At 42.1% G+C, this 27,811-nt stretch overlaps 1 protein-coding gene across 4 annotated transcripts in view; it reads right to left on the reverse strand.

Annotated features, from left to right (window-relative positions):
* Nucleotides 1–27,811, reverse strand: part of PRDM5 (PR/SET domain 5) — a 141,933-nt gene that overhangs the window by 92,473 nt on the left and 21,649 nt on the right. For 2 of the 4 annotated variants that reach the window (XM_084860254.1, XM_084860257.1), the window contains exons 4-10: nt 17,059–17,251; nt 16,212–16,386; nt 14,031–14,123; nt 13,625–13,746; nt 11,862–11,941; nt 1,914–1,998; nt 144–301 (exon numbers count right to left, since the gene is read on the reverse strand). In XM_084860254.1, coding sequence (XP_084716380.1) covers nt 144–301; nt 1,914–1,998; nt 11,862–11,941; nt 13,625–13,746; nt 14,031–14,123; nt 16,212–16,386; nt 17,059–17,251 — 906 coding nt within the window. The remainder of the gene's footprint in view (nt 1–143; nt 302–1,913; nt 1,999–11,861; nt 11,942–13,624; nt 13,747–14,030; nt 14,124–16,211; nt 16,387–17,058; nt 17,252–27,811) is intronic. The other 2 variants (XM_084860255.1, XM_084860256.1) reach the window with 2 other exon arrangements.

Consider the following 27,811-nt stretch of genomic DNA (forward strand, 5'->3'; position numbering starts at 1 on the left):
TATATTTTGCAAGATTTGAAGCTCGTGTTTCTAAGCATGCCAAAGCGTACTGATCCATCACTGAAATGAGCAACAGCTGCAAATCTAAGCCTGGCAGAGCTGTAAACAACAACAGCAGAGTGTTTTTTTTGTTTTTTGTTTACCTTCTTGTGATTCTTGTAAACATTTCTGTGGGCAAATCCCTTTCCACAAAGCTTGCATTTATAGGGTTTATCTTCACTGTGTATTATTTTGTGTGCAGTCACTTGATCAAGTCGTTTGAAGGACTTATTGCAAACCTCGCAGGTGTAGGGGCGTTTTTCTGCAGAAAATGAGTGGGGGGACATTTAATCTCCTGTTTATACAGGGGTAGAAGATGAAAGGCAGAGACAGCCATCTCCTCAGAGAGATTTCTGCAATGAAGTCAACCCAATTAAGATTAAACCAATTAGAAAGACATCTAATGCCCTTTACGTTACACAGTTAAGTCGCTTCATAAAATATAAGCCATGGCGCATCTCAAGAAATTGGCACGTTCTTTGCAACAATCACAGTGAAACTAAACTCTGATTAATTAGCTTAAATGAAAAGAGAATGACTTCAAAGAGGCAAAGCCTGTTGCCAGACTACAAATGTGAAAGAGAGCATGACAGTGTTTTAAAACGTAATTAATATACATAGCATATCCGTTTTCAATAAAACCCCGGTGGTATATATACATTTTCGTGTTTCAATTGCTAGCTGAAGCCTAGCACTACAGCAATCTACTCTAGAAGTCAAACGCCACCTAAATGCCTCCGAGATACGAGGGGTTTGTTTGCTTGTTAAAACAAAGGTACTTGGAGCATGTAATGAGATGAAGATAGCAGATAACAACAGCAGTGTTTGCAATGTTTAAAAAACCTTCTTAAAGCATTTGGAGAGAGAACAGAAAAGCATGTTTTTTCCCCAATTACTGAGTGAAAGATATGGAAATGCCAGAACTTAATGAACAGAAATAAGTGGCAGAGTCTGATAGAAAATACAGTGATTCTTGCAGCTACTACCAGGGCTTCCCTCTGCCAGATCCATCAAGATCCAGGAAGGATGAAGAGTTGGCACGGGATGTTCAGCTCATGTTGCTGCTGCCTAAGGTGGGATATGGTCTGCTCTAGAGCAAGCTTCTTGCTGATACCTAGAGACTTATAGATGATTTAGGGCACAATCCTATGCATGTTTAGACAGAGAAAAGGCCTACAACTCCCAGCATTCTCTAGCCCTGGGGAATGCTGGGAGTTGTAGGCCTTTTCTCTGTCTAAACATGCATAGGATTGTGCCTGTCAATGCCTTTCCCTTTATCTCTATCCTGTCAGTGTCAGTCCATGAAAACAGCCATCTCTACATCACTTACATCATTTTCCACTATGCAATGGACCCAGCTAGGCTTTTTTTTCCCAAGTTCAATCAATGTTCAAGACAAGAGATCAGGCTGTAAGGAAATATCCAAGGAGGGGTTGGATAGTATGTAGGGAAACAGGAAGCTATATAAGAAACTTTGGGCTTTCTAGAAGGGAATGCACAACGCATTAATTATAAAGTACTAGGATTATACATGTAGGCTGAAACCCACATGTGAATTAATCCAGCCCTTTGAGCTAAATCATTTTAGGCAGCCACCAACTCCAAGCACACTTACATGGAAGCAAGCGTTACAAGAAAGTGTTCAGGACTGCAGTGCCTCCGTTGTTCATATCAACAGACTTATCATCTTAAATCCAAGTAAACCAACTTAATTGCGCTATGGAACCGACTACCCAATAGCCTCATAAGCCCCCCCCCCTTTTTTTTGTTAATTAGCCCCAAGCCCAATCCCCAGAATACATTTAATATTCAAACACAAACATTTTCAGGTAATATGTGAAGCTTGATTTGATGGGGAAAATTTTTTTTTTTACCTGAGTGAGTTATCATATGGCGCTTTAGCTGGTTAGCTGAAATAAATTTCTTGTCACATTCCTGACAGTCAAAGATCTCATGAACCTGCAATATGAGTATTTAATGATAATTAAGTATGTGTCTTACACAAGATCACACATCTTAAGCTATAAAAGAACACCTCAAACAGACTGTAATTATTCCTTAGCTCAGAGCTATGCTAATACTCATGGATATACTTCCTTAATTATCCCTTGCTTAACAACCACATGCCTCCAAAATTAAAAGTTCATTCTAGTGAGCAAAAATTACCACAGTCCTCAATTCATAACCCCCCCCTTTTTTTTTTTTTGCATTACCATTAACAGGCCTACTCTGGAATATATGGGGAGCTCCAAGAAACATTATCTCAGAATAAAGCTATATAATTTCTTACATACAAATAGTATTATGTACACACATAGCCTTTATTCTGATGGGATGCTTTCTTGGGGATCAAACTATATGCTGCTAGTATAAAGCCTAAAAATATAGAAAGAACATTTCAATGATATGCATGGACTTCTTAAAAGAAAAACATTAACTGTGATTCTTTTGAGTGGCCATATGCAGTATTATTTATTTGTTTGTCTGTCTGTCTGTTTATTTATCGTATGGCACATTTATATCACATCACAATAAAAACATAGAGCATAATAAATATAAAATATAGACAGGAATATTACAAACGTATGTCTAGTTACAGATATAGTTTTTTACTTCAGTTGTGACAGTCAGGAAATCAGCAAAGTCTCCATCGTAGGCTCGGTTTTGACACTCTGTCACTATATGTTGGATAGTTTGTTTTTCAGCCCCACAATCACAATTTGATGATGTTGTTTCACCCCATTTATAAAGGGCATCTGCACATCTACCATGACCCGTGCGAATTCGGTTCAAGGTTGTCCATATCGCATAGGGCTGGTCAAATCCAGGTGGTTTTTCCAAGATGCAGGGCAAGCATCGGCATTGTTGAGGGCTATTTCCTAGCCAATGTTGTTCCATGTGTTGTAGAGATTGAAATCATCTTCTAGAAGAGCTTTAGCAGTAGAAATCGCTGGATGTCTCGATCTTAACCTGCTTCGCTCCAAGTAGATTACGTTATTTAATATTGGTAGCTGGAGATTGTCAATAATCTTCTGGTATTCTTGAAGAAGGGCGCTCTTTTGTCTTGCATCCGAAGGTAGTATATGGCTCAAAACAGGCAATGAGTATGTGGGAGTAGACTGTATTGTCCCACTAACAATATGCATTGACTCATGCAGTTGTGTATCGATCTTTCTCGTATGCAGACTAGTAAGCCACACTGGGGCACAGTACTCTGCTGCTGAGTAAACCAGACTGAGTGCGGTCGTTCTCAGCGTATCCGCTGTCGAGCCCCAGCTAGTGCCGCATAGTTTGTGTAGAATGTTATTTCTACTTCTCAGTTTGGCAGCAGTCTTCATCAAGTGTTCTTTATAGGAAAGTGTCCTATCCAGTGTGACCCCCAAGATATTTGGGATGCATGTTGTGACTGGGCCTGTTTCCCTTAAATTGAATGTTGAGCTCTCTGCTTGCTGATCTATTACAAAGGTGGAAGCATGTTACTTCCGTCTTTGTTGGATTGGGCTGTAACCTCCACTTACAAAAATATTTATCCAGTATGTCTAGATCGGAAGTCAGGACATCTTCAGTTGTCTCGAAGGATTTATGTTGTGTGGCTATAGCCCAATCATCTGCGTAGCCAAACTTCCTAGACTTTGTGTGTGGTATGTCGACTATGTATAGATTGAAAAGGAGAGGTGCAAGAACCGAGCCTTGTGGTAGCCCATTGTTTAAAATTTTAGGGACACTAATATCCTCTCCTATAGTCACAGAGAAAGTTCTTCCAGCAAGCATATTATCAATAAGTCGGGTAGTTTTTCAGCATGAGGTTACTTGTATTAATTTATAAAGTAGTCCATGTCTCCACACTGTATCATATGCTGCACTTAAATCTATAAAAGCAACTGATGTTTTTTTGCTTCGCCTGATATCCTGCTTCTATATAGGTTGTTAGTGAAAGCACTTGGACAGTGCAGCTTCATGCAGGGCGAAATCCAGCTTGTTCCACTGGAATTATCTGAAGTATAGATAATAGTGATGTATAGAGATACTCTGTCTACACAGAGCCTCATTTCAGGACTTTCTAGAGTTAGGATACCATTTTGGCGTGTGCCCCATACCTAGTACAGATGCTCGAAAGACATGGCTCACACTTAATTCCTAACTGTATGCATTCCGCAGCTTAGATATTATTATTATTATTATTATTATTATTATTATTATTTCATTTCTATTCCATCCAATAGCAGAGGCATCAAGCGAGGAACAAGCAATACTAACACCTGCAGGAGACCAGGTTGTGGGACTGCACAATGACCACTCAAAGAACCACAGTTACAGGTAAGCACCCTGTTCTTCTTCTTCATGGTCTCTGTGCAATCCCACATATGGGTGAGTAGCAAGCCAATTTACTGGAGGAGGGGCAGGTCCCTAGGTGTAACACAGACCTTCTGAATAGCGCAAGCATCAGATCTGTAGGACTGTGAGCATACTGCAACTCCAGCACTCACACTCGACAGGAAAGCTGTGGAGGAAGCAATAGCTCTTGTGGAATATGCATGAATCTCTCCTGGAACTGGGAGTTTGGCCTGTTCATACCAAAGCTGAGCAGTACATGAACTCCAGCAAGCAAATCACTGGGTGGAGACTTCTTAGGACTGGGTCCCTTCTTAGGACTGTCGCAGCAGCCAAGGACTATGCCTGAAGCTCACAGTCCCGCCCACATAAAATGCTGGAGCCCACTGAATATTCAAGACACCTTCAACTGTAAGAAGGGGTTAACAAAGACCATCTGTAAAATGGGGTGAAAAGCAAAACAGCATTGTTTGTAGGAAGAAGACATTTGGGCAAAGCACAATTAGGTACATAGCACATACAATTCACTAGCCCTCTGCACAGAGGCAATGGCCCCAAGAAAAGGAATCTTAAAGGTTAGCAGATGCATACTGCAAGTAGCCAAGGATTCAGCAGCTTAGCCATTAACTGTGAGAGAACAACACAAAGGTTCCAACTAGGGTGGGGAAATGTTGCAACCAGAGGGTGACAGCTAAACAGTCCCCTTCATAAAACATCTCACCAATGGGTGGGAAAACACTGAAAAACTGTCCACAAGACTGTGAGAAGCAGAAATAGCCACCAGATAGAGCTTAACAGTCAAAACTCCACATCCCTTCGTGTTTAAGGAGAGGAGAAACATAAGGTACATAACATATACCTTATGTTATATACCTATACCTCAGTATAAAGTAGGTCCATTGCTTAATTTCTTGTTATGTTGAACATTTTAGGAATTTTGCCCAATTATTCCCACAGACGGCTCAAATGGATGGTATGCGGCCACAGGCTGCCTCTAGCACCTACTCTGCTCTTCCAAGAAGCTCCCAAGAGACAAATGCACTAGGCTGTCATCTTGAGGTGGAGGATACTGTGAACCCAGCGTTGGTCCTGAGACAGGAAGTCCAGCTCATCTGGCAGCCAAAGGTAGGCCTGCAAACCAGTGTGGTCTTGACAACTATAAAGTAAGCCAGATTTCCTATCCTGCTCTGTCTTGGCCACTAACCTCATGATGAGCGGGATAGGGATGGGAGAACCAGAGATGCTGGAACTTGCTGAAATTCTCTGAACTTTACTTCAAAGTTCAGTTCAGCTCACTCCCCTTCTCATCTGCGACCTTTCTTTGGTTCATTCCAATGGGACAAGCTGCACACTTTTCAAAAGTTGCGCATTCTGAGACAGTTGCACATATTTAAAATGCACATTCAAGCGAACGTGAATGCAAGTTCAGGAATTTGCGAACATTTTTGGAGAACATGCGCTCGCATCCTTGGTTGCAAACAGGGCATTTTTGAGTGACTGCAAGCGTAAGCAAAGTTCTCATACCTCCCTAGCATAGGACTGACGGAAACATGCATAGGAAGGCGTCCCCAAGGGACAGTGGTCCCGTTCCTGCCCAGCTCTATACTGATAGGAAGTACTTTCTGTTGATGGGGATGGTAAAAGGGCATCCCCCACTGACAAAAGAGACTGCAGACTGCCCATGAGGCCCATGTCCACTTGGGGGAAAATGTTGCTGTTTGGCGGAGCAAATCTCTCAATGGGCTGTTGCCCCCAGTGTGGTTGACTTGAGGCAACATGATGCTGCACACACCAGATCCAGAGTTGCAGAGCAAGGGTCAAGGGAGTCCTGGACCTTGTTCCACCCTGTTTATTAATAGAAAAAACAGTGACTGTATTGTTGGTGGCCACCTGGACTATTCTGCCACAGGGAACACTCAGGCTCCCACAAGCACAGCACCTGCAGAAAGAGGTCCCCTTCAGAGCCATAGATGGGGAAAATGCCCTGACTCATGAGGTAACCAAGGAATCAAATACAAATGCAAAATGCAGACAGATATAATAAATTGGAAATAAAGCAATAAAGACAGATAAAAGAGAGAAAACGCAAGATATTTTTGGTCTAATTCAGCTGGAACAAGCAAAGCAAAAGTTCCTCATGATGCTGTTGCTGAGGGAGCTGAAAGGAACTGAGCAGGAAAGCGGGACCCATACACCCTGTGCACAGTGAGGTGCCCAGTGAAGCACTTGTTCCAAAATGAGGTTCTGGGCAGTCACCTTTCAATGGGTCTAATCTAGGTACAACTATACCTGGATCTAACCCATTAAATCACTCTACCTAGCTACTGGCTAATTTACAAAACAGTGTTGATTTTCAATTACTTCATCATGAGTTTTCTCAGGGGCAATTCACACCTGCATTTTTCCTCCAAACTTTGTCCATGTGAATTGTCCATACTTAAGTGATCATGGAGGGATAATACAGTGCAAACTGGTGGTGTGGAGATAGAGCCAGTGTGGTGTAGTGGCAAGAGTGTTGGACTAGGAGCTGGGAGATCCAGGTTCTAGTCCCCACTCTGCCATGGAAGCTCACTGGGTGACTTCGGGCCAGTCACAGACTCTCAGCCCAACCCACCTCACAGGGTTGTTGTTGTGAGGATAAAATGGAGAGGAGGAGGATAATGTAAGCCGCCTTGGGTTCCTTGCAAAAGGAAAAAAGGCGGGGTATAAATGCAATAAATAAATAAATAAATAAATTATAAAACAAACCAAAAATTGCTTTCATGTTATAATATATGGATGAATTTATGTAAACAAATATTTTCTAGTCTCATAGCAAGGATAGCAGACTAATACACATTGCTTCTAATTTATTCAACTCCCTTTGAGCAGCATTAGTAGGCGCGTACATAGGAAGCTTATACCACTGGTTCATCTAGCCCCCTGTTGTCAAAATTGACTGGCAGCAGCTTTCCAGAGTTTCAAGCGGAACTCTTTCCCAGCCTGCCTACCTGCATATACTGGGGACTGAGCTTACGACCTTCTGCATGTAAAGCCGGTGCTCTGCCACTGAGCTATGGCCCCTCCCCGTAAGATGATGGCCTCATTAATATCCCATCCCATGTTGTTTATTGGGCACTGAAGAGGGTAGCTTGCAGCAGGTGTACAGCTGCCCAAGTCATTCATCACATGTTCCAAAGTGATGCCACTCCCAGGTTTAGTGTAATAAAAATGACAGTTCTAGAGGCAGAGAAGGGTTTCATTCAGAACTGGAACAAACCCAGGACATGGGGTGAGTCAGGGCTAGACAAGTATCTGCGTAAGCACCTGTTGGTTTAGCATGGTCCTTCATACAGGTTTGGTGTTGGGCTGCATGGCCCGGTCTTCACACCTGACAGAACAGGAAAGCTGCAAGACCCACTATTATACTTGTCAAACTGTAGGGTAGAGTGGCCTGGAGACTCCTTCATCTGAGATATTCCTGATGTTTCTTTTGAAGTGAAACATACAAAAGAGGCATACTTCCTTTGTGACATGCCCTGCACCAGGCTAGACTATTTGTCCATCTAACCAAGTATTGTCTGCTCTGACTGACAATGTCTCTGCAAGGTCACGGATAGAGGGCTTTTCCATCACCTCCTATCTGATCCTCTTAACCGGTGATGCCAGGGCTTGAACCTGAGTAGAGCATGTATTTCTCCACCGAGCCATGGTCTTTCCCCCTAGGATGGAGAACATCTTCATATTATTTTATTTTTTAAAGTGTCATCCAATTTGTCCACATCGTGGCGAGTCAAAAAAAGGGTAAAGGTGTCCCCAACCAGTCATGTCCGACTCTAGGGTGTGGTGCTCATCTCCATTTCTAAGCCGAAGAGCCAGCATTGTCCGAAGACACTTCCTTGGTCATGTGGCCGGCATGACTGAACACCCAGGTGCACGGAACACTGTTACCTTTCCCGCCGGAGCGGTACCTATTTATCTACTTGCAATTTCTTGCTTTCGAACTGCTAGGTTGGCAGAAGCTGGGACTGAAGACGGGAGCTCACTCCGTCACGCAGCACTCGGGTCTCGAACTGCTGTCCTGCTGACCTTCCGGTCTGCAATTCAGCGTCTTAACCACTAAGAACATCTTCATATTATTTTATTTTTTAAAGTGTCATCCAATTTGCCCACATTGTGGCGAGTATATTACTTTAATTATTTTACTCTATTTTGAGATCTAAACAAAGGATAAAGATGTCTCAAAACACTAATCTGAATTGCTTGGGCCTTACCAACGCCTTTGTAGGCTAAAATGAATATATTGCTTCATTTCTTAAAAGTGACAGTTTCAGAATTCTTCATTTATCTTATTATATAGGGGGAATGTGAATGTGCAAAACTTTACAGAGGTGACCTTGACATGGATTAACTATAATGCAAAGCTTAACTATAACTGTAGCTCCCTTTTCACATTAACACTAAATGCACCACTTCTGGAGAGTGTTAGAATTAGACACACACACCTTGCTTTTTATGTCAGCTGGGCAGACTCAGAGGAGATACATGTATGCCACTATCATATCTAGTTCAGCCCTTAGTCTACTAATTTGGTAGGCAGAAAACTGTTCTCTACCTCTATCTTCCACCCCTGAAAAAATACTCATCGGTGATATGTGTGCAGCAACGACATGGCAATGAACCAAAAGGCTCGTTGTTGATTTGGAAGAAAATCAGCAGGGAAGAATAAATACAGAAAAACTTTGTAAAACCATTCCACAAACCATTTCATAGCCATGTGAAGGGATACCTGTAAGACTGGGTACTTCCTGACAAACACTGACTTACAGTCCATAAATTTTCCTGATTGTTTTTCTTTAGAACTCTGTTAATATGATAAGCCCCTAAAGAGATTCACTAATCCAAGCAATGTGTTTTGAACTTTCAAACTGTTAAGGCAATTCTAAATATCTGGCTAGTCCTGGGCTTTATGCAGGAATTAACTTTACAAGTATATGTCTCCGTGACATTTTTTTCATTCTTTAGTGCTACTCTCCAAAACTGTCTCATGGCTTAGACCGGTTGTTTGCCCTCAAAGGATACTCTTGAATAAGTTGATTAGATTCAATAATGTAAAGGAGTTCCTTCACTGGAAGCTCTGAACACAGGAAAACTAGTACACAGGTAAACCATTAGAAAGGAATGAATCTTCATGGATCTAACTTGTAAGGGAAGTTCTCAGTTAACATTTTGTGTTCAAGCTGTAGGAAAGGCCTATAACTCAGTGGTGAAAGACATGATCTGCGTACCCAAGGTCCTAGTTCCAGTCCCCGACATCTCCAGTTAAAAGGGCTGCAGAGCTGGAACAACTGTGCATGGGACCTTGAAGTCTACTGCGGCCAGTAAGAGTAGACAGTATTAGGCTAGATGGACCATTGAGCTGACTTAATATATGGCAGATGTTTCATATATCTGAAGCAACTCAGTGAGATTCATAGCTTAGTGGGATGTGAACCTGAGTTTCCTAAATCCAAGCTCAACAAAGGACCTGCCCTACCATCAGGCAGAGTGAAGCAGCCACCTCAGGCAGCTGCCAATATCATGAAAGGGCAGCAAATAGGTAGTTACTTAATTTCTTCTTATTATTCTATTTTTATTGCCATGCGGGAAGAGAGGTGTGAATGGAATTTTCTACCTCAGGTGCCAAAATTAATTGTCTGGCCTTGGGTACTATGTACCTTGACGTTTGACATGATTCATCATTTGGCAGATGTTCAACATGGTGGAACCCTCTGTGACCACTGACCAAGCTGGTTCAAATGCAAAGTGGTCACCACATGTCCTAAGTCCCATTGATTTATATGGAACTTATTTGTACAGCTCACAGAAATGCTGTTTTATAGGGCTTTCAGGGATCTTTGTAAAACAAAGCAACACAACTATTTATTTTCTGATATAAATGAGATTTTATCTTCTAATATGTTGTGAGCCACCCTGGGAGGGTTAACCCTGAAAGGCATCCTATAAACACCAAAATAAATAGAAGTCAAATTAGTCTAATAAATCCAGACCTAAACCCTATAGCTAGGTTTTAAGGGCACTGGGACCCAACCCCATGATGTGATTTCCAGCCACTTTCATAACATATAACATGGAACAAACATCTTCAAACATTCCTTTCTGAGGAACTGCTAGATCAAAATGTGCAAAATAATTCAAACAATATGCATTATATATTTTATTTTAAATATAAATCTGCAGAAGACATTCATGTCCCTTAGCCATATTATACTGCAATAAATACAATCCCACAAAAACCTACACAATTGAGTCCATGTTACTATTTCAGACTTATTTGTCATGTAAAGCCACTAATCTCCCACTAAAGCTCTTTGTACACAAAGGAAAATACCCAAGATCTGCCCTGCCCTGCCAAAAGCTCCTTACCCTTACATAGCACCAGCATACGGTGCCCTAGAGTAAGCACTGGGACAGCAGTGGTGGGTTGGAGAGATTAGAGGTTCATGCTGCTGCTGCTGCTGCTGCTAGGATCCTTACGGCAGGGCCTATGAGCTACTGCAGCTACATAACAACTCGTAAAGCCTGGCCATTAATAATGTGTGCAAAAAAGAAAGGGGGACAGCAAAAAAAGTAGCCCAAAAAGCAACAAGAGGAAGGGCATCTCAAGCCAGGTACCAAAGGGGAGCTTACTAATGCAAGTAAATTCAAGGCATTTCAGCAAGCGTCCTCGTCATGGGCAACAATTTCAAGCTCTTGCACATCAAAAGGTGCCTCCAACAAGTTTTAGTTTATGCAGCTGTGTCAACTAAAACAGTCTGGAAGCATATATAAAATTTTCACACAGTGCAAATGCAGAATTTGGTACTCCTGAACGTCATGATGTCAGTTTTCATTTTAAAAACAAGCACGTTCCCAACCCTTAAGATTGCTAGGATCGGTCTTGAAAGCGTGTGGGCAATATGTAATGAAAACTCAAATGCACAGGGAGGCTGAACAAGATTTCTAGATTCAGGGCTATCGTATCCTATATAGCTTTCTCTCTCTCGCTCTCACACACGACCAGAAGCATAATTGCTTAGTCTGCATAATTTGTTCTGGTCAGAGCAATATGCTTTTCTTCCCTCAGAATTCTGATTAAAAATACATACATTTAATAAAGTTTATGTGGTTTAGCTAGCTACCAAAATAGTCTTGCAGAGTGTTCAGTTATCATGGATCCAGAATTTGTTCATAATTCGGTGGAATATGGCTAAAAAGTGGAAATGTAATAGTAACATAAACTACTGCCCATAGCAAAGCAAAGGAAAAGGAATACAAAATAGTTTTTGCTTTAATTTTGAGTTACTGTGATTATGAAAATAAATAGGATCCAAGCAGACTACTGTCTTTGTCAGCAAGAAAAATGCAGCCCAATAAGTCTGCGTTTCAGCAGCTCTCTCGTGACCATACTCAATGGCCTTATACCTTAGCAAAGTCAAACCCTGCTGAGGGTCAGCCTTCATTTTACTGACCTTCCGATGCTCTTGAAGATTTGTTGCTGAAGAACACCTCTTACTGCACACAGAGCACATCAGCCTCTTCCTAGAGTTTCCTAAAACAGAAACAAAAATACCACCAACAGCTTTAATAAAGAACTACAAAGGAAGAGGCCAAGTGTTTTCAGTGCTTGTGCCATTTTTCACAGGCCATTTGATGGATACAAGAATTTTACACTTTTTCCCACCTCTAATGTATTAAGTTACAAGACAGCTCTCTGTGGGTGCCCTACAGAAGATTTTGCCTGTGGAATGTAGACCAACAATGTTTTTGCTGCTTTAAAAAAAAAGAGTACTCCAATATATCCAATATCACTCAGTATGATAAGTATTACCATACACACTTAGTTATAAACACCTTGGAGCATGTAAACTCTTTAGCTCTATATTAATTACTGGTTATGTTCTAGGAATCTCCTAAGGTGTCTACATCAAGCAATGGCCAGGAATAAATTCACAGCCCATAGGTTACATTGATTTAGTCCTATAGGCTTAATGGAGTCTCACTGAATTCTGGTGAGGCTGTGGAGGGCTGAACCAGTGTCTGAAGTCAGTGGGTGGGTTTGCACAATCATGGAGGGAAAATAAGTTATGGTGGCTTGCTTTCCCTCTCCATGTGTGCCTGTCACAACCTGCCTAATTAGCATAATTACCCTCACCGGGTTGTTGTGACATCCGAACCTGGCAAGGTTGGGTGGCTGGGGTGGTTTACAAACCACCCTGAAGCCCATGGCTTGTTAAAGGGTTTCATTGTAAGCTTCACCTCAGCAGGAACCTTAAAATTCACTTTGAAATCTTGCATTAGGTGAAACTTTATGACAACTTAGAGAGATGTGTAAACACCTCTCCCACCTGGTGTCACTACTCCTATCAAAACCTGTTTTGTAATTCCTTAGATGTTTCTGTGGAATATTCATTCATTCCATTTCTATACCGCCCAGTAGCCAAACATCCACTAAATGAGCGGGGGCCTCCAAATCAGCTTTAACATTTTCATGATAGGTGGAATTTGGTGGCGACTCTTGTCAAATGTAAACTTGAAACACATGAACTGTGAAGAAGATCCACATCCCAAATCTGCATGCAGCTATTCTAAAGTTATAAAGACTTTGGCTATTTTGTGGCAGCTTCTCTACAAACAATTCCAGAATGGGAGCACATTAGAATTAACTTTCTGGAGCAGATAAAAGGTCCCATTTAGTCCAGCACTTTGTTATCAGCAGTAGCTAGCTGGATGTTCCTGGGAAGCTCACAACCACAACCTGATCTTCAGGGCCTGCCCCAGCTTTGAGAGGGCTCCTGGAAAGGTGACCATCAGTGCATTGTCAGCCATGAGTTTACCTAGCAGCAGTGCCTCAATCTGGAAAGCCACCCCACATGTTAAACTTCCAAGGCCTATCCACTGCTGCCCAGGTGAACCCACAGCCATGGGAACGGGCAGAAGGGCTGAATAGGCATTGATGTCCTGGCTGGTATGGGCCCTGCTATGGTGTTTGGGCCCAGTAGCTGCCCAAGGGTGTCAAGTGCTGGTGCCAGCCCTGATGGTAGTGATAACTATCCCCTGTTATTTCTTTCCACAAAAAGAGATTCGGAAGTATCATGCTTCTGACCTAGAGCTTGCATTTTAGGTCTCTCAGCTAATAGCCAGTGATGGACCACCATTTCCTTGAATTTGGCCAAAGAAATGTTAACGCTGGAAAGTGGCCCCTAATCAATGACGATTTCAACACTTTACTTACCAGCGTGAACATTCTCCTTGTGTTTTTTCAGGGCATCCTTACTCTTGAACCTCTTCCCACAGCTATCGGCCTTGCATATGAACCTAGCATCACCTCGGCACGCTTCTTTGTGTTGCTCATAGCTGATATGGGATAGTCGGAGAAGGGAAAAATAATACATCAAGAAATAGCTTCCAAATAATACCCCAAAAAGCTTCTCGGCAGACATTTTGAGTGCACTTAACACATGCTGCGCAGCAGACATCTGGGCTTGCTTCATGCATAACTTACTCTAGGTAGGAAAGACAGTATTTCTTGTCTTGCACAGTTAGGGTTCACAAAGCAACTACAAAACTGGAAAGCAAGCAAGCATGCAAAGGGAGGTCAGCAGCAGGATGAGGGTAGCCCAGTAATCAGGACTTGGAACCTCGATTCCGAGCTGAAGGGCGTGTTGCAAACCGAACACTGAAAACTTCTCAAACGATCTCCTGGGTTGACATTCTCTGTGCACTGGAGAACGCTAGCGGAAAAGGCAAAAGAAAACCCAAGTCAAACATTCTGAGATACATTCGGTTTTGAACAGCTTTTTGCAAACACCAATGCATTCAGAAAGATTTGTTCACAATGGGTCTATATTGATCCACTGAGTTCAAGGGACCTACATATATACAGATGTTTGCAGTCTATAACTAAGATACTGAAGACCATTCAAAAATTGCCACTGTCGATGCTTTTGTGAAAAATATTGCCCATTTTATTTAACTAATCTTTTAGGGTGCAATCCTATGCATACTTAGACAAAAAAAAGTCCTACAACTCCCAGCATCCCCCAGTCAGTATGGCTGGTTGGGGCTAAGGATTTTGTTCTGTCTAAACATTCATAGGATGTCCCAGACTGCAAATTTCAGGAAAAAGTTGTATTACTTTTCCTGGAAAGTAGGGCTGTCTGAGATGGGGCCTGCATAATTTCCAGAGGTCCATTGTGGCGCCAATGCACAATATTTATGTCATTTCATTTCTTTAAGGGATTTTTATCCCATGCTTCAAAGTAGGGATGTACAAAAAAATTCATTTCTGCTCACGAAACATGTGAACATGCCCTGTTCCCAACCCTGTGCACAAGCAGGAGAATTCGTTCGCCGAAACTCACCTCCCAACAGCACACTACTCTACTTGTGTCCCAAGAAATACTGCTGTCTGACACAACCACTTGAGGTTCTTTTTTGTTGTACAGCTTGGCAGCGTGGTGTAGTGGCAAGAGTGTTGGACTAGGAGCTGGGAGATCCGCGTTCTAGTCCCCACTCGGCCATGGAAGCTCACTGGGTGGCTTTGGGCCAGTCACAGACTCTCAGCCCAACTCACCTCACAGGGTTGTTGTTGTGAGGATAAAATGGAGAGGAGGAGGATAATGTAAGCTGCCTTGGGTTCCTTGCAAGAGGAAAAAAGGCGGGGTATAAATGCAATAAATAAAAATAAAAATAAATAAATTGGTCAGAAAATGTAATCCCTGCCCTTTCAGGTTTTAATGCTAGCTAAACTGATAATTTGGTTTGTTGTTTTGAATTTGTTGTAAAGTTCTCATTCTTTTTCTACCCTGCCCAGGGGGCTTTGCTTAAATATAAATAAATAAATAAATAAATAAATAAATAAATAAATAAATACTCAAGCTTAATCCTGACTCAAAATGCAGCATTTTCAAAGAGCCACATCTTTGATTAAAATCTGTTACCTTGCTGACACTTCCAACTTCGTTGTAACTTTTGCACCACAGATTACTTATCACAGGTTTCCTCCTCAACAAAAATGTTCACAGGAAAACATGTAACCTACTGAAGGCTACAGTCCTTTTGAGTTTTTGTGAGTATTTACTATTTGTTCATAAAGCTTAAAGTGATCAGTGTGCTGTGCTTTCAGTGTAGTCTTGTTAAATTCTGAATGTGTCCTGCATTCATAGCAGTGGTGGATCTAACTCCAGGGCATCTACAGGGAGGGAGAACATTAGGAAAGGCCATGAAGAACTCAGCGTAGGACTCGTGTGCTCACAATGCACTGATGTAAGTTCACCAATCCTACTGCTCAAAAGTGTTCAATGGCAACGGTCAACATGAACTGTGGCACTCAAAATGAATGCTTCGAGACTAGCATATAAGCATACACAATAAGCATGACTCACTTCCCCCAAACATCCCTTGACTTTCTGTCACTTCACACATTATACAGGACAAACACAGGTTTTCACTGAGCATACTCTCAGCAGGAAGCTGAAACCAATCCTGGTTCTCTGACAAGTGTGACTGTATGATGCACTAGTTTGCCAACATGTTTTTTTCACATTCACATTACAGTTTTTAGGTGCAAGATGTTTCAAGCGTACACCTAGAAATGTAATGTCTAAAGTAGCCCTTACATCAAAGTAAGTTTGCTTGGGTCTGTAATGCATCCATTCCAAGTAAAAGAATTACAAGTTCATAGTCTAACAGTGCAATCCTATGTATGTCTATTCAGAAGGAAGCCACAATGAATTCCATTGGACCTGCTTCGTGGTAAGCATGCACAGGACTGCAGTCTTAATTACTTCAATTCGTTGTTGATAATGTTATAGACTTACTGCCTCTGCAAAGCTTGCTTAACTGGGAATTTCTTCCCACAATTCCTGCATTTGAATTCCTTTTCTTCACTGGGCTTTTGGTGCAATGTCTGAAGATGTTCAGCTAAAATTTCCTGGCTGGCAAAACTGGATTCACAGTTGGGACAAGCATGGTCCTCTTTAGAGCTAAGAGAATCTGCATGGTGGGGGGAAAATTAAGAAAGATAACGTGTTTTCTAGATTATATTCTAAAATAATCCTTTTACAATGGATTTTATAATGGAGGATCCTTAATAATATTTTCAAAGAGGAAAAAAATCCTTATTACTGCAGAAACACATTTTATACTTTCAATCGATATCTTGAAACAGAAGGGATCCAATTATGCATATTCTGTTGTACCTCGTTCACAGGATTGCTTTTGGCTAGGGAAATGGATTTTGCCAGTCATTTGTAAGAACACAATCCAATTCTGAATTTATCCAGGTTGAAAGGTACTAAGTCTAAAGTAGTCTTGTTGATTTGTAATGGAAGTATTTGAAATAAGGGTTCTGAAAACTAGCCCAAGTATTTCATGGGTGGGACTAAATCTGGATCCAAAGCAATAAATAAGTTTAGGCCACCAGTGCACTAACAATCAGAACTTTGTGTAAATATTTCTATTTTTGTTGGTGTAGAGAACCACTAAGACAAGATATTCAGGCACTGAATGCTGAAATCATTCAGTTCTGTATTCTTCTCACTTGAAATTACCAGAATTTTTTTTACTATATATAAAGGCAGCTTTACTTAAATTAAGAAATATTTATTGTGTGCTTTAAAATAGAAATGTAGGAATTATTTCCATTCACCTTAATTCCATCCATACCTTTTTCATTACTTTGTTGCAATTCCTTATGGCTGCTATTACTATTGTTGTTGCTGTCATCTTCTTCCTGGTTAATAATTACTTCCTCCTCCTCTTCCTCTACTTCTTCCATGTCACTGTCAAGGCAACCAATCAGCAGTTCTGTATCTGTTTCAATATCCTCAACTGCTAGATAGAAAATGTTTTCTCCTTCCTGTTGGGGAAAGTAAGAGATTGGACAGACCCTTTAGAAAAATAATAAACTAAATGCCTTTTGAAACCATCCACAATTACTAGTTAAGCTTCCAAGCGGATACATGATAGAGTAATTTTAGTCTGACAATGCTTACTTAATACAATTTTTAAAATAACATATTGCTCAAAATTTCCAGAGGGGTGGCTGTGTTAGTCTGTTGCAGCAAAAACAACAAAGAATCTCATGGCACCTTAAAGAGTCCACAAAAGCTTGTGCCATAATAAATTTGTTAGTCTTTAAAGTGCCATAAGGCTTTTTGTTGTTTTTATATTGCTCAAAAGCAGCTGACAGACCAGGCTGCCTCTTAGTTCTGACACTGAACTCTGGATGCTTTTCAAATGGTTCAAAAAAAGTTTATATTACAGTGTATATTATGCTCAGTCTCAGTAGCTTTACTGGAATTACCAGGACTTTTGCTTTCGACCCTCTCTGAGAACTGATTTACATGGCCCCCGCTTTCTGGTGGTTGAGTCAACATTCACACAGTAACGTAGACTTGGTAAAGAACTATGACATGATGAGCCAAGTGCTTTTGGCACAACCCAAGGAAACAAAGGGGGAATCACGTTTACCTAGTGAAGGCTGCCAAATGCGGTCATAAATCATAATACTTATCTGATTCACATCCAGTGAAGTTAATTGAATGTTGCTTACAGTATACATAGCCATATGTTTTGTGACAAGATTCGTGACGCTAGGACGAGATAATGATATTTAATTTGTAATATGCTAAGATTCATTGAAACTGCCAACAGGGGATATCATACTTCTAAAGCTTAGATAGGTCTGTAATGGATTAAAATGACTTATTTATGAAATAGGAAAAATCTATTCAATTTGATAAACTTGACAAATGCAACAGTGTTCAAGGACCAGACACATTTTTGCTCTTAGATCGGTGATAGAATGGGAAAAGAAAATTAATTGCACATTTTCTTCAAGATATATATTTCACAGTGAACTCCAGATATCTTTCCTTCATCAAAGAGTTACTTTTTCTTCCTATGGCACTGTTGTATGTTCCAGGGGGTTTTAATTTACCACAATCTCAGTTTAAAATAAATCAAGTATTAGGGCATTGACTTTTCTCCTAAAGTAAAAAGTTTTGTCTCTACTTTTTCTTGTTTCAAGGCAACACATGCTTTGGCACATGAGCCTTTCAGTTTACTGGTGTCCAGAACAATTTGTGCTCATAACTTGTTTAGTTCAGAGTAAATTTATTTGCTGCTGCCTTCGTAGTAGGTATATGAGGAAGAATTCTGGGGGAGACACAGCCCTGACTTCCGTAAAACCATATACCCGGGTGCTGGATTGATCATGTGGAGGTGGGGGGCTTCCAGGAATGACCTTCTCTTTGCCACTTTCTTATTTTGGTGGTAGGGGTCCTTGGCCGTGTGTGTGATATGTTTAGCTAGGAAGAACGAGAAGATGACAACCTCAAGGGCACTCATTAAAACTCTATATGGGACCCACATAAATTAGAGTTTCTCCTTATATCACCCTCTCCCCTGCTGCCCCCTGCACCTACATTAATTAAATCAAGTCTTGCTTCAGTTACCACTTTGTATGCAGCCTATACATCTCATTTGCATTTAGCAGCAAGACCTTTACAACGGTAGCCATGAAGCTGTTGGGTGATCTTCCTCTGGTGCTGACTGTGCATAGTTTTAGGAGGGATTTTGCACTTATCCTGTACTTCTAGTGCCAGTATTGGATTAGTACCCTAATCTACAGATCCTTGCAGACAGCAGCACTTTATACAGATGATTGCATGTCAGTGCTGTTCACCTATGGAATAGATAGCAGGTGCCAGTTTTGGGGTGGGATAACTGAAGATAGCTAAAATTTAGAAGGGGCACCTGAGCTGATAGAAATACCAAGTATAAGACCACACTAGATTTTAGTGCGTGTACTAGATCACAACAAATACTAGATCATGCTGAATTATCATGCTAAAATGTGTGTAATCTTGGAAGAACGTTAGACCCATAGAATAGTAGGGCTGGAAGAGGCCTATAAGACCATTGAGTCCAACCCCCATCTAGTGTCCTGGCTAGCGTAAGGCCCAGGGGATGGCACAGTGGCTGGGTTCACACAACATAACAACCCACATTCAGAGTTGAGTGTGGATTGAGTGCAGGGTGTCACTGAACCATGGATTGTTGAATGGTGGGTTGTTGGTTGTGTGAACCCAGCCATGCTAACAAACCATGGTTTGTTAGTGGAACTAGGTTCACACAACACAACAACCTACAGTTCAACAATAACCCACAGTTCAAAAATAACCCACTCAACCTTGAGCGTGGCCTGTCATGTGTGCGAACCCAGTCATTGGCACTGACTGACCTGGTTTGCACATAACGCTAACCCATGGTTTATTTAACCCATGGCTAATCCATGGTTTGTTGCCCCACCCAGGGTTTGTCTGGCAAAAGATATAACAAACCATTATTTGTTTTCTCAATCCCTGAGTTGTTTCTTTCCCTCCTCCTTCACCCAATCCCTCTCTGTATCCAAATCCATTGCAGCATTGTAGTACTGTCATGTAGAGTGGCTAGTGTGTTTTTTCCACTCTGGCCCACCCCCTTTAGCCTAGAGAAACAACCCATGAACAACCCACGGTTCTCCCAGCAAAGGACTGCAGTCAACGGAGGCCTTATGAAGGTTGGCAAAGCCTGGTCTTTCAGCGGCTCCACTCCTGCTGGATGAGGACTGAGGCTCTTAAAAGACCAGTTTCTGTTTTTGCAGTGTCATGCACCTGCGTATCTGGGGGACAGGAGAAGCTGCACGAGAGTCATCCTCAGAGTCAGATGATGGGATAACTACATCCTCTGGTTGGGAAGGCACAGAAGGGGGTGCTGAGGGCTCCCCCTGAAGTGAGGTGATCAGGGACCCATCTGAATCAATGTCCTCCCCGAGGTAGTGCAGAGCCTCAGAACCAGGGGATGTGTCAGCTGGTGGAGGCCCAATGCTCAGCAGGGCTCACCACTATGCTGATGCCTGCCCTGAATTCCCCACTCTGACCAGCTAGGGCTGAACTACCATTTAAATCTCCCATAATGCCCTACAAAAACCAGCGGCTGTTCAATGCTGCTCCTGCCACCAACACTGCCAGATAGTCCAGCAGGTCCCACCAGCAGGGGAGGGGGTGAACCAGAGGCCACTCTGCCAAGGGTTTCCTCAAACATGGAGCTGGTCCTGCATTCTCTTGAAGATGTCAAACACTAAACAGATCGTATGTCCATCCTTAAGCCAGGGCTGGGGAACCTATGGCCCTCCAGATGTTGTTGGAATCCAACTCCCATCAGCCCTAACCAACGTAGCCAGTGGTAAGACTGATGGGAGTTGTAATCCATCAATATCTGGAGGAACACATGTCCTTCATTGCTGATTTAACCACCAATACTTTGTTAATGTAATGCCTGATTTGGAAAACCTTCTCAAACTTGCCTTCTAATAGGCAAATATATATAAAGCCACGTAACACAAGGCATTTGTCTTTGCTTTCTTTGGGGCTTACATCCTCTCCTTCTCTACCCCAATTCCTGCCTGTCTTTTAGTAGGGGAGATACACCAGTTGTACCAGATTTATTATAGTGCTGACTGATTCCCAAATACTAATCTTCCATTGTTACATTTGTTAAGTATGACTTTAAACCACTCTACTGCATCACCGTAAATACCTCTTTTCCCATTAACCTTTGCCATTTCATTATTCCAGCTTGTTGAGCTTGTCCAGACCACCACAATATCTGGTGGTTAATGAACAGAGTGTTTGAATATAAAGGGTTGGCTGTGCCTCTGTTTACAAAGAGTTTTGACATTAACAACCAAGGAGCCTTCCCCATACAGTAGTCACCAGCATATAACATTTACAACTGGCAATCACAGGAACACATGCATTTTTTTATTATTCAGCCCAGTTATTCAAAACATAATTTCTTAGCAGGCTCTAAGTTATTGAATGGCAAACAGGAAAACCCTGCATTTTAGCTTTGAGAGGCACTGTGGATTTTAGACATTCGTTGATCAGCTGATTGACAGGAGCAAAGACTGAAGGTTTATTGTTGCTGTCACACCGATGAAAAGTTGCAAAGAAAGGGCAATGACTTCATGGCTATATGTCATACATGGCCTTACAGCCACTCATTCAGTTTGGCAGTATCACAGTCATTTTGATTAACCATTTCCTTACTTTGAGAGTCATTCATAAAATACACATGCATGCATCGAAGAGGAAACGAGACAGCATAGTTGCAACCTTTCTGTAATGGCCAGCATTTTTATCAAAATAGTAACACTTACTTAGAAGGTTGACTTAGCACCAAACTAAATGTTCTGTCTCGCATGCATGGTGGATCCATGTGTGCTAGGTTTCTTTGTCTCCATGTAAGCTGTGCAGCCCCAATTTGGAAGAGGACTGCAGCACTACGGAGGGGTGAGGGTTAAACATTTGTCCCAATTGGCGTTTTTTGCAAAATTCCACACACCATAAGGGGGGGGGGAAGACCCTCCATTGACTTTTTAAAAAAAATACCCTGCCCCCACAGGGGATAGAATTTAGCAAAAAAAAGGGGGGGGAGGCTTAACCCTCCCCCCTCCCGGAATGCCATGGTTCTGATCTGAATTGGGGCTACACATACTTACACGGAAGTAAAGAAAACATGTTTAGTCCGGCCCTTCAAAGTTCTAAATAATTTAATTTTTACGGTTCTTTAGAATTTCCATACCACACGCATGGGACATTTAAGCTGCTATCCTGTACACATTTACCTGGGAGTAAACTCATTGGAAACAATTAGACTTCCTTCTGAGTAGACATATATAGGCGTATGCTGTTAAAAGGCAAATCGACTTTTATTTAGACATATGTTTAGGTATGATTTTAAATTTCACATACCAACAAAGCATAGTTTGGGGGCAATTATAAAATTATTCTTGCTCTTTACGTTAAATTAATTGTCTGGATTCCATCCTGTAGACATGATCAAGTCAATGTTCAGGACTTTTAATTCCCATTAATTTCAATAGAACAGTGAAGTATGTACTTAAATCTCTCCCACTGACTTCAATCAAACTTATTTAAAAATAATTTTTATTTTATTACATTTATATCCTACATTTCTTGCTGGATGTGCCCGATCTCATCTGATCTCGGAAGCTAAGCAGGGTCAGCCCTGGTTAGTACTTGGATAGGAGACTGCCTGGGAATCAGGCTTCCTGCACTGAGCAGGGGGTTGGACTCGATGGTCTTGTAGGCCCCTTCCAACCCTATGATTCTATGATTCTGAGGAACTCAGGTGGGTGTACATGGTTCTTTCCCCCTTTTATCCTCACAACAATCCTGTGAGGTAGGTTAGACTGAGAGAGAGAGAGAGAGAGAGAGAGAGAGAGAGAGAGAGACTGGCCCAAGGGCTCCCAGTGAATTAGCTTCATGGCTGGATGGGATTTGAACTTTGATCACCCCATAGCTTTGTCTGGCTATGCCCTATATAAATGATCTTTGAACAGATATACTAGCATTACAAAAACAATTTTGGAATAAAACCTCTCTTTATTTCTCTAGTACAGCATTTCTTGTGTCAGTATACCATCGGAAGATGGGACTCCTGGGTTGGAAGATGGTCAAAATGCTACCGGGGAGGAACAGCCCCAGATGTGATGACGCAGCTAGCTCAAAGCCGAAAGGATGGCTAGCGGCCAACGGTGCTGGTGGTGAATGACGAATCCGATGTTCTAAAGATCAACACACCATAGGAACCTGGAATGTAACATCTATGAGCCAGGACAAATTGGATGTGGTTACTGGGGAGATGTCAAGATTAAATATAGACATTTTGGGTGTCAGTGAACTGAAATGGACTGGAATGGGCCACTTCACGTCAGATGACAACCAGATCTACTACTGTGGACAAGAAGACCACAGAAGAAATGGAGTAGCCTTCATAATTAATAATAAAGTGGCTAAAGCAGTGCTACCACCCTTCATGGATCACTGCCTTGTTGTGGCGAAGGGGTTTGTGTAACTCAGTGAAGCCATAAGCTATGCCGTGCAGGGCCACCCAAGACGGACAGGTCATGGCAGAGAATTGACAAAATGTGGTCCACCGGAAAAGGAAATGGCAACCCACTCCAGTATTCTTGCCCAGAAAACCCCATGGAACGTATCACAAGGCTAAAAGATATGACGCCGGAAGATGAGCCCCTCAGGTCGGAAGGTGTCCAATATACTACTGGGGAAGAGCAGAGGGAATTTCCAAGTAGCGCCAGAAAGAGTGAAGCAGCTGGGCCAAAGCCGAAAGGACACTCAGCTGTGGATGTGTCTGGTGGTGAAAAGAAAATCCGATGCTGTAAAGAACAATATTGTTTAGGAACCTGAAATGTAAGGTCAATGAATCAAGGTAAGCTGGAGGTGGTCAAACATGAGATGGCAAGATTGAACATCGACATCTTGGGAATCAGCGAACTAAAATGGACAAGCATGGGTGAATTTAATTCAGGTGACCATTGTATCTACTACTGTGGGCAAGAATCCCTTAGAAGAAATGGAGTAGCACTCATAGTCAACAAAAGGGTGGGAAAAGCAGTACTGGGGTACAATCTCAAAAACAATAGAATGATCTCGGTACGAATCCAAGGCAAACCATTCAGCATCACAGTAATTCAAGTCTATGCCCCAAACACTGAGGCTGAAGAAGCTGAGGTTGATCGGTTCTATGAAGACCTACAACACCTTCTAGAACTAACACCAAAAAAAGATGTCCTCTTCATCAAAGGGGATTGGAATGCTAAAGCAGGAAGTCAAGAAATCACCAGGATAACAGGCAAGCATGGCCTTGGTGTACAAAATGAAGCAGGACAAAGGCTAATAGAGTTCTGCCAAGAGAACACGCTGATCACAGCAAACACGCTTTTCCAACAGCACAAGAGGCAACTCTACACATGGACATCACCAGATGGTCAATATCAAAATCAGATTGATTATGTCCTTTGCAGCCAAAGATGGAGAAGCTCTATACAGTCAGTCAAAACAAGACCTGGAGCAGACTGTGGCTCAGATCATGAGATGCTTCTTGCAAAATTTCAGCTTAAATTGAAGAACGTAGGGAAAACCACTAAACCATTCAGGTATGACCTAAATCATATCCCTTATGAATATACAGTGGAGGTGAGGAATAGATTTCAGGGATTAGACTTGATAGGCAGAGTTCCTGAGGAACTATGGACGGAGGTCCGTAACATTGTTCAGGAGGCAGCAACTCAATCCATCCCAAAGAAAAAGAAATGCAAGAAAGCAAAGTGGCTGTCTGATGAGGCTTTACAAGTAGCTCACGAAAGAAGGGAAGCGAAAAGCAAAGGAGAAAGGGGAAGATATATCCAGCTGAATGCAGAGTTCCAGAGAATAGCAAGGAGAGACAAGAAGGCCTTCTTAAATGAACAATGCAAGGGAATCGAGGAAAACAATAGAATGGGAAAGACTAGAGATCTCTTCAAGAAAATCGGAGATCTCAAGGGAACGTTTTGTGCCAAGACGGGCATGATAAAGGACAAAGAAGGGAGGGGCCTAACAGAAGCAGATGAGATTAAGAAGAGGTGGAAAGAATACACAGAAGAACTATACAGGAAAGATCTTAATGCCCCTGATAGCCATGATAGTGCCGTCACTAAACTTGAGCCGGACATCCTAGAGAGGGAAGTCAAGTGGGCCTTAGGAAGCATTACTAACAACAAAGCTAGCGGAGATGACAGTGTAGGAGAGCCAGTGTAGTGTAGTGGTGAGAGTGACGGACTGGGAGCCGGGAGATCCGGGTTCTAGTCCCCACTTGGCCATGGAAGCTCACTGGGTGACTTTGGGCCAGTCACAGACTCTCAGCCCAACCTACCTCACAGGGTTGTTGTTGTGAGGATACAACGGTGAGGAGGAGGATAATGTAAGCCGCCTTGAGTTCCTTGCGAGAGGGAGAAAGGCGGGGTATAAATGCAATAAATAAATAAATAAATATTCCAGCTGAGCTATTTAAAATCCTAAAAGATGATGCTGTTAAAGTGCTGCACTCAATATGCCAACACATTTGGAAACCTCAACAGTGGCCACAAGACTGGAAAAGGTCAGTTTACATTCCAATTCCAAAAAAGGGCAATGCCAAAGAGTGTTCAAACTACCGCACAATTGCGCTCATTTCCCATGCCAGCAAGGTTATGCTCAGAATCCTACAAACTAGGCTTCAGAAGTATGTGAACCGAGAACTACCAGAAGTACAAGCTGGGTTCCGAAGAAGCAGAGGAACTAGAGATCAAATCGCCAACATTCGCTGGATCATGGAGAAAGCAAGAGAATTCCAGAAAAACGTCTATTTCTGCTTCATTGACTATGCTAAAGCCTTTGATTGTGTAGATCACAACAGACTGTGGCAAATTCTTAAAGAGATGGGAGTACCAGACCACCTTACCTGTCTCCTGAGAGACCTGTACGAGGGTCAAGAAGCAACAGTAAGAACCAGACATGAAACAACCGATTGGTTCAAAATTGGGAAAGGAGTACGACAAGGCTGCATATTGCCGCCCTGCTTCTTTAACTTATATGCAGAGTACATCATGAGAAACGCCGGGTTGGATGAATCACGGCTCGGAATTAAGATTGCTGGGAGAATTATCAACAACCTCAGATCCGCAGACGATACCACCCTAATGGCAGAAAGAGAAGAGGATCTAAAGAGCCTCTTGTTGAGGGTGAAAGAGGAGAGTGCAAAAGCTGGTTTGAAACTCAACATTAAAAAAACTAAGATCATGGCATCTGGCCCCATCACTTCCTGGCATATAGAAGGGGAAGAAATGGAAGCAGTAACAGATTTTATTTTCTTGGGCTCCAAGATCACCGCAGACGGTGACTGTAGCCATGAAATTAAAAGATGCTTGCTCCTTGGGAGGAAAGCTATGGCAAACCTAGACAGCATAGTAAGAAGCAGAGACATCACCTTGCCGACAAAGGTCCACATAATCAAAGCTATGGTTTTCCCAGTAGTAACATATGGCTGTGAGAGCTGGACTATAAGGAAGGCTGAGCGCCAAAGAATTGATGCTTTCGAACTGTGGTGCTGGAGAAGACTCTTCCGAGTCCCCTGGACTGCAAGGAGGTCAAATCAGTCAATCCTAAAGGAAATCAACCCTGGCTGCTCATTGGAAGGACAGATACTGAAGCTGAAGCTCAAATATTTTGGCCACCAAATGAGAAGAGAAAAGTCACTGGAAAAGACCCTGATGCTGGGAAAGATTGAAAGCAAAAGGAGAAGGGGATGGCAGAGGATGAGATGGCTAGATAGCATCACCGATGCAATGAATATGAACTTGAGCACACACCGGGAGAGAGCGGAGGACAGGAAGGCCTGGCGTGTTATGGTCCATAGGGTCACGAAGAGTCGGAGTTTTAACGACTGAACAACAACAAAGCAGTGCTTGGATACAATCCAAAAAAACGATAGAATGATCTCAATCTGAATTCAGGGTAAGCCATTTAACATCACAAAAGAAACTCCTGCAGTCATCTATTCACATGGAAAGAGACTCACAGCTGCCTGGATGTTCTCCTAGAGCTGGGGAAGGAAGCCCCATGCACAAATGGGGATCTACACCACAGCTTTTATTTATTTAGTTCTGTTGGGAATATTCATTGCAACCTCATCTGCAAGATACAGGAAGGAGGCAGTGTTACAGTTTGTTCATGGGAATTTGGGCATAGCTGGCCTGCTTTCCTGCTCTTCCCCTTCCCACTCTCTCTCTCCGACCTTCCTCCATTGCTCAGAGCACATGGCTTTCTCTCCTCCCGGTGCTGTAGAACAAAGAAATGGACTGAACAAACTCTCTTGAAACCCCACGCTGTACCCGCATCTTATGTGCAAGAATACTTGTGGGTAAAGCTGTTTTCTTTTTTCACTAAAAGAGTGTGGTCCCCTTTTTTTTAGCCTTGTGTGTGGGACCGGTAAACACTCATCCTGTTCCTGCTAACTGCCCTGTTAACAAGAGGCAGCAATACCAAATAATTCCCATCAAATTCAATATGTGTGCCACTTTTCCACAGGCAAGCCCTCTCAAGGTGGCTTTGTATTTTATTCAAAACTAAGTGAAATTCACAACCATTAAAACACATGGACATTTGACATGGGCTTGATTGCACCCTGCAGCTTTCATCTGTCTTTGGTAGCATGCTCCCAAGTAACTGCTAGATTTTATATTTTTTAAAAAATGGGGAAACAACCACTATTATTTCTTTGTCCTAGCAGTCTTCATATCGGTGCAACCTGAAATCTGATTTGGACCTAAGGAGGGACTAATCAAATTAAGTCTGCCCCACACATCCTACACTATGAAAGCTTGCTCACTATTTCTGTGACATTTTAGTTGATCCTAATAAAGGTATTACCCTACTGTGACTTCAATTTTTTCATACTATGTTTGCTGGGCTGCATAGAGGAATAAAACAGTTAGGCTTCTTTGTTCAACTCCTCTGCTCTTTGCTAGAAT

This window comes from Heloderma suspectum, chromosome 5 (genome assembly GCF_057233095.1).
Source record: "Heloderma suspectum isolate Gila_16-S chromosome 5, 16-S_ref, whole genome shotgun sequence".
Classification (NCBI taxonomy): Eukaryota; Metazoa; Chordata; class Lepidosauria; order Squamata; family Helodermatidae; genus Heloderma; species Heloderma suspectum.